General features: G+C 27.1%; 2 protein-coding genes across 2 annotated transcripts in view; both read left to right on the forward strand.

Moving 5' to 3' along the window:
- Positions 1 to 1,672: 1,672 nt before the first annotated feature.
- Positions 1,673 to 4,264, forward strand: LOC105618410 (gephyrin-like). The gene is made up of 9 exons (XM_012199953.1): positions 1,673 to 1,776; positions 1,876 to 2,104; positions 2,190 to 2,483; positions 2,739 to 2,805; positions 2,888 to 3,026; positions 3,114 to 3,377; positions 3,488 to 3,621; positions 3,704 to 3,891; positions 4,049 to 4,264. The coding sequence occupies exons 1-9, from the start codon at positions 1,673 to 1,675 to the stop codon at positions 4,262 to 4,264; spliced, it is 1,635 nt and encodes a 544-aa protein (XP_012055343.1).
- Positions 4,265 to 7,314: 3,050 nt separating this feature from the next.
- The window catches only part of LOC105618411 (gephyrin-like), a 3,578-nt gene continuing 2,639 nt past the window's right edge, over positions 7,315 to 8,253 (forward strand). Inside the window, exons 1-2 of the mRNA XM_012199954.1 lie at positions 7,315 to 7,521; positions 7,603 to 7,890. Coding sequence (XP_012055344.1) covers positions 7,315 to 7,521; positions 7,603 to 7,890 — 495 coding nt within the window. The remainder of the gene's footprint in view (positions 7,522 to 7,602; positions 7,891 to 8,253) is intronic.

The following is an 8,253-nucleotide window of genomic DNA, read 5'->3' on the forward strand; positions in this document are numbered from 1 at the left end:
CACGCACACACACACACACACACACACACACACACACACACACACACACACACACACATACAAATGGAAAATAATTATTTTACGCTACACAAGAGCTACATCACGAAATCTCATGGTCAAAATTTTAATGTTGAGAAAACATGTGAAAATTAAAGTAACGGTGATATATAATCTTTTCGAAAGTTTTACCAATTAGATAATTATAACATTGTATTTAAGAAATTTTCACTTTTTTATATTTATATAATTTATTTATTACATTTACACATTTATTTTGCATGTATCCAGTTAGATAAGAAAATGGTTTAATCGTTTCATTTTACTATTAGATTATATATAAAATGATTTCGATGATTACGAACAGCAGAAGTGTCGTCAAATCTGCGTTTGTTTTTCGCTATTTATAATCTGTCATTTTGCAAACATTTGTTTAATTTCTGTTGCAATTCTATGATATATGTAACTTATTATGTCGATATATGTAATGGACTTATTGCTTTTCTTACTGAAACATACAACATTTTGCAAAATTTACTCTCAATAGAATTATCATCGTCAAAGTCGTGAAAACAAAGAGATCTGTCACGACATATTCAAAACAAAATCGACATAGGTCGCAATCTTTCAAAAATATTTTGAAAAGAGAGAAATATAAACACTTTCGTATGGCTTTAGAAATTTGATCACTTTATCGGAGACAAAGTAAAGTCAGTTAGCGAACGAGGTGATCGACGTCAAACATAGGAAACGAGAATAATAAAAGATACGCAATCACGAGATTTAAAAAGAAATAATTGAAAGAAGAAATAAAAAGAATAATTGAAATGTTTGATTTCTGGGCTACGATTTTTGCTGGTATGTATATTTATATTGCAAGAAGTATAATATACATTATTAAAAGTAGAAATTATAATAAAAACAAAATATTTTATATAATATATATATATATATATATATATATATACATGCACACCCACACACACACACACGCACACACACACACACACACACGCGCGCGCGCGCGCATACACACACATATACATATTTAGAAATTAAAAATAATTCTATTATACAAATATACACACATATAAAATGAATCAAAGTTGAATTAACTTTTACTCTATGAGAAAATTATCGACTTCATATTTAATTGAATTATAACATGTGCAGTGTCAATTATGTTTTCATAAGGTAAAAAGCTGATTCATCCTGTACATGTCTTACGTTCGCATATCTTCAATTATTAACTTTTATAATATTGATTTACATTATACTTCTTAAAAATATTTAAATAATAATATTCTTAAACATATTACAAATAATTTTATTTTTAATTTTATTATACTATACAGTAGAGCAAGAAAGCCACAATATTGATTTATTAAAAAATCAAATCTCTTCACTACAAGACAGTATATGCGACATAGCTTTCAGTTCCGTCATAATTTCGAAGTGTGATAAAAAAGAAATAAAGGTAACTTCTACAAATAGATTTTTTAATATTTTTCTCGTACGTATGCACGCATACGTGCACGCACATTTATATGCATATACCTATACGATCGATGTATAATTATATAATTTATGTTATATATAGAAACAGTTAATTTTTGTATGCAATCAAAGTGACAATAATATTATTATTTTAACTGGCAAACTAACTGTTTTCTCGATGTTGAGCGATATAGCTAATGAGATTACTGATAACGATATTCCTAATGAGATAAACATGTTGATATTAGATCTAACAAAAGATCTACAGCGTACTTTTAATCGGTAAAATTCTGTTTCTATTTATCTTATAGTTTTCGAGATTATATGTAGCTTTTATACAGTATTAACTATTTATATACATATACATATATATGTTCTCAGATTATTATGTGGAATACGATACCAAACACTTATTATTACTACGTGTGATTTCTATCCAAATATAACGTTAATGTTCAAGAAACATGAAATGTTTATAAAGGATACAATAGATTTTATAGCTGAAGAATATGAAAAAAGTCGTACTTCCGAAAGTAATGATAATTCTGAGAAGTTTTGTAGTAGCAACAGTGATTCTGAAATGACTTCGCATCTTACTGAAAAAGAAATGGTAAAGCATTTTCTACGCTCAAAGAAATAAAGTAAATTTTCTTAGAAATTGCGTACATACAAATCGTAATTAATTCTCATTATAGGAAAAAATGTTAATGACGACGAAGTTATATAAAAAATCAGAGAAAAATAATATGATATCAGTGGAGCAAGCAATAGATGTAATAAAAGCTATAGTATATGACAACAAATACTTTAAAGTAAATATACAAACTGTGAACACAATTGACGCTTACAACAGAATACTGGCTACAGATGTATTTAGTACGATAGAACTTCCGTCTTATAAAACTTCCGCTAAACATGGATACGCAATGTTGGCTAGCAACGAGACCAGCGGAAAGGATGTAAGAAAAGTGTTAAAAGCATATCACATGGTAAGACTTGCTAAATTCCAATAAACGAATGATGGCTCGTACCATTTCGTTGATGTATGGGTGGCATTATTAATTTTTCTATGTTGTCTAAAGTGTGAAAGCAAATATTAGATATTATAAGAGGCAAATTGTATGAACAGAAAGTAATTCTGCCGAATTACTTTCTTTCTCTATAACCAATTAGTCATCGATTAAGTTAAACACAAATTTTAATCGTCAAAACTAAATCTTTACAAGATGCCGCTTCTTTTCTAGTTCGCAGAGATTTCTGTTGTACCTGGTACTTGCGTGCGAGTAAAAAGTGGAGATCCCATACCAAAAGGTAAAAATAGTTGCAACAACTGCAAATTAAACTTGCTTGATTATAGTGGAGAATTAATTACTGTTTTTATGAGCGATTGCAGGAGCAAATACGGTTGTAGCACTAGAGAATATAAAGATATTGGATGAATGCAACGATAATGATGACGATTATTTTAATATCATCGATAAGGAATACGAAATTGAAGTCTTGATCGTCCCAAAAGTAAACGAGAATATTAGGTATACGAAGATAGTTCGATATCATTTAATATGCTTCTTAAAGCACGCATTGTTTATTATCATAAAACAATTTGTTCATTTTTGAAGAAATGCTGGCTACTTGATAAAGCGTAATGAGTACCTTATGAAAAAGTTCAACCGTATCGGATCATCAGAACTAGGCATTTTGGCATTATGTGGTATCAATGCAATTTCAGTTATCAAAGTTTTATCTATAGGTGTACTTTCTATTGGAAATAGATTTGAAGAAAACACTTTAAGATGCATTTACGAAAGCAACAGGATAATTTTAACCTCTTTATTAAAAGAAAACGGTTACAATCTCACGGACTTTGGAATTTCGGCTTATCAGTAAGTACAATCAAAATCTATTACATTTCCTTTACCTATTGTAAAACACGATTTGATTTACGAATAATTAACGTCGTTGATTAATTAATGTAAAGATCACGTTTTCGCAGATTGGATGCTATGATAAAAAAAATTGAAGATGCTTTGAATGAAGTCGACATACTCGTGATAATGGGCCCTGTGAACGACAAAGATATATTAAAGGGAATCTTAAGAGAACACTTTAAAGCTGATATACATTTCGGTATATCGTTTTTTTTTTATTAATTCGTATACGCTACGGTGTGACATATCTCTTTGCTCGAGCAATGCTTTTCCTCTTTCAGGTTGTTTGAACATGAAACCAGGAAAATCGACGACGTTTGCATCGTGCATGTACAATTATAAGAGGAAATTTTTCCTGTGCATGTCAGCAAACCCAGCAACAGTTCCTATTGTCGCGCACGTAGTGCTTCTGCCATTTCTAAACATAATACATCGTGATTATTCCACGTCCATCGTTATGCAGATTTGCGTAAGGAACTTACACAGCCGCAATAAATAAATTTTCTTTATACATATGTTTCTGTAGCTATGCAAGTTTGTCTGAATGAATTATAAAGACTATATCTTTTCTCATTCAGCATACAGAAAGAGATGTGTTCATTAATACGCTATCATTAATGTTATAGATAAAAAATCACGAGCTACATTTGCGTCCGAAATTTTCATGGACGACTGCCCAATGGACGAAGGACGAAACATTTCCAAGAGCTTGTTGTTCAAAAAATCAACATCAGAACATAATGAAATATCAAAAAGCTAATGTGCTCCTAAAACTACCAAAATACACGTCGGAGGTGCCAAAATTAGATGCGGCATTTGTACCAACAATGTTTGTCGGCTAAAAATTTCTGAAATATCTTCTCCAAGATATTCCTAATCAACCAGCAAGACGAACATTCGCATTCATTTGCGTTATGTAATTATATTTTTTAATCACAATAATTTAGTTGAATTGTATATTGTATTTAAATAATATTTCAATACTATACCTCAATATTAAAGTATTATTTATTGAAATATTGTCACTAATAGCACAGATCTCCAGGGAACATTCTCTGGATCTCTTAGGACATCCAAAGAACATCCCCATGATGTATCTCGAATAAAGCTCTTAAGAATTATATTAAGATCCAAAAAAAAGCAACCAGTCCTAAAAAAAACATGCATACCCGGTGTATTGCCAATATATTGGCAAAAATAAAATTAAAGATATATGATTATTTTATAGACATATATAAAACATATATAAAAAAAGTTTTTTCTTATGGAAAACATCGAAAGATCTTAATATTTAATTTTCTTTTCAAATTGTACATTTAAACGGAGTAATTTTGCGAATTAAAATCTTATTAAAGATTAATTTAAATTATATTGAATTTGGCGTTATTCTTTAAATTGATTTCTTCAAATTGATTCGTCGATTTGAAAGATAATTCATAGATTTCTTTTATTCGTATTTACATCCACTACATAATTCGCAAAAAATTATCATGGTACAATTTATACAAATTTTAATTCTTTGAAATTAATATTCTATAATAATATTAATAAATAAAAATCATTTTATTACAATGTATATGCATATAGCGTTACATATATATTACGTTATTATAATTTATACTGTATATTGTAATCATAATATTATTTATTGTAATATTACTATGATATTATTCTATATATTATTATATGTATTATATTATATATTATGTATTATATTATATAATACATATAACAGTATATATACATAAAATATCTCGATATTTTCATTAAGAAAAATTGAACTGTTGGCAAAAAATTTTTCACTTTTTCTACCAATTCTAAACGTATATCATTTTCTTGCAACAAAAATTTATTTTTATATTATATATATTGTATTACAACTGTAATACCTGATAAAATTTGTTTAATGATGTGTATTAATAATTCTGTAATAATTGATATGCGTATAATAAAAATTATTTCGTATTTTAATATATTATAAATACGCACACCTAACATAAATTACACAAAATGTCAAAATTTGAAACTTTCTTACATAACGCACGTAACTTTGGTTTATTTTTATTTCCATTCAATTCGCTCATGCATCAAATATCACAACGTAAGTATTTTTATACAAACTTAAATTTTATTTCAAAAATTATACTACACAACTACACACTTTTGAATAGTATGAACACGGGATAGAGTATATTAAAAAATCAATACAAATGTGATCAATTATTTAATTATTAAATTTTAAAAAATTTGCGCTTTAATTATCATATGAGACTTTCATTTCTCGCTTTCATCTTTCTTTTAAATATTACGAGTCATTTTATCTTATTTTTTATTAAGATACAAATTATTATTTAAAATATTTTGGTATATAAGTGCTCTGATAATATATTGCTTGTAACAAACTCATTGCAATAAAATGGATCGATGCATAGGCTTCATATATTTACCAAATCAAAAGTATCAAATAAAAAGAAGTCATATAAAATTCAAATATCTACGTACAGGTATGTATGTACATAAATGTATATAACATACAAATTTTTGTAGATAATCGATTTTAAAAGAAAATTTTTATTATTTATTAATTTATATTTGTTTATTTTACTTATTACATTTATTTGTTTCTAATTAAAGAGTAAATAGCTTCTAAATTATTCTATTTTATAAACTATGCAAAATAATTAAAACAATAATTAAAACAATAAAATAATTAAAACAATAAAGCAGTAAATGTGCCGTTAAATCTGCACTTCATCTCTAATCTTTTGTTAACAGATGGTTTTATTCAATTTGTTTCAATTAAAGTGATAAGCAAAAAGATGTCATCAACGCGATACGCGTTCAAAACAAAATCGACACAGGTTACAGCATCTTACAATAGAAGAATTTTGAAAAGAGAAAGAAATATAAACATTTTCGTATAAACAGCCGTTATGTTTTACTTAACGAATAGACAAAGTAAAATCAACTGACGAACGAAGTGGTCGTGATCAAACGACATCACGAGGTTAACGAAGAGTAAAAGAAATTAAAATGGCTCTAAAATTTACTATTTTAATTAGTATGTATATTATTTATCTTTTACAAGATATATATATATTAGATATATATTAGATATTATATATCTTTTACAAGATATATATATATATCATATGTTAAAAAATAGATCTTAATAAAATTCAAAATAAAATATTTTATCGCACACATGTTTAAAAATTAAAGATAATTTCACGTACGTGTCTTACGTACTCGTATCTTCGATTATTAATAACTTTATATAACATATTAATTCGCTTATGTAATATATTTATATTCGAATTGTGTTATACATAATTCTTAAAAATATTCTAATAATTTTATTTTAATTATTTATATAGTTGGGCAAGATGTCAATAAGGAATTATTAATCAATCAAATTAATGAATTAAAACAGAAGATTAATTACTTAGGAGGACAACTTTCTATCAAATTTCCAAGCTTAAACGAGAAAGAGAAAATAAAGGTAACTTCTGTTAATAATAATTCTTTAAATATTTTCCTTGCATGCAAACTTTTTTTTTTATATATTTATATAATTTATGTTACATTTAGAAATCATTAATTTATTTGAGTAATAAGAACAAAAATAATATTATTATCTTAACTAATGGTACGGTTTTTTTTTCGACATTGTGTGCTATTGCATATGAGGCAATTAAAGACGTCATCAATAACAATATCTCTGATGATCTAAACGCATTGTTATCAAAACTAATAGAAGAATTAAAGCGTTCATATATTCGGTAAAATTTTTTTTCCATTTATCTTACGATTTTCGAGATTACTGTTTTTATAGTATGACTGTGTTCTCAGACCCATATGTGGAATACGAAACAAGAAACTTATCATTAATATGTGCGGTCCTTTATATGAAAATGCAATAATGAGTTTGATGACAAGTATTACCTTGATATTAGAAATAGTACATTTAATGAATATGCAAAATGAAGAAAATTATAACATCAAGAATGATGATACTTTTGATAAGGCGTTTAATATTAACAATAACGGTGATAATTCTGATAAAATGTTTTTGCATTCTATCTCCGAGAATGAAACGGTAAAATATCTTTCACGCTTGAGGAAAATAAGATAAATTTCCAGCTGCGAATACACGAATAATAATTGACTCTCTATACAGAAAAATATATCAATGCAAAATCTATCCAAAAGAATTTATAAGAGACAAAAGCAAACTATTATGATGTCGGTAAAAGATGCATTACATACAATGCACAGAGTATTAGACGATGAGTATGAAGGTAATACAGAAACCGTGGAGACGAATAATGCTTATGGCAGGATATTGGCTAATAATATAGAATCCTCTGAAAACGTGCCCTTTTATAATACTTCGACTAAACATGGATACGCGGTGTTGGTCAGCGACGGAAAGAGTAAAAGAAGAGTATTGAAAGCACATCTCACGGTAAAGATTATTCAATTCTGATTAATGAATAATGGCTCGACCGATTTGGGTAGAACGGATATTATTATTATTATATTTTCTACATTGTATAAAACGTAAAAAAAAGTATTGGAAATTGTCAATGAATTGTGCAGTAGAAAATTTTGGAAATAATTCTATTGATTGAATTATGTTTATTTCTATCAATGTAGATTAAATTAAATTTCAATTTAATTTACTCTTTCCCTCTTTCTTTATTTTTTAGAAAAGAGAAGAAAAACTAGAAAAAAATAAACAGTTAATTGAACCGAAATTGAAATTAAACTATTAGTAGAAACGAGCATTAGGTATCAATTAAATTCAATTTCAATTTCAAATTTAATT

Source organism: Atta cephalotes (assembly GCF_000143395.1).
Source record: "Atta cephalotes unplaced genomic scaffold scaffold00016, whole genome shotgun sequence".
Lineage (NCBI taxonomy): Eukaryota > Metazoa > Arthropoda > Insecta > Hymenoptera > Formicidae > Atta > Atta cephalotes.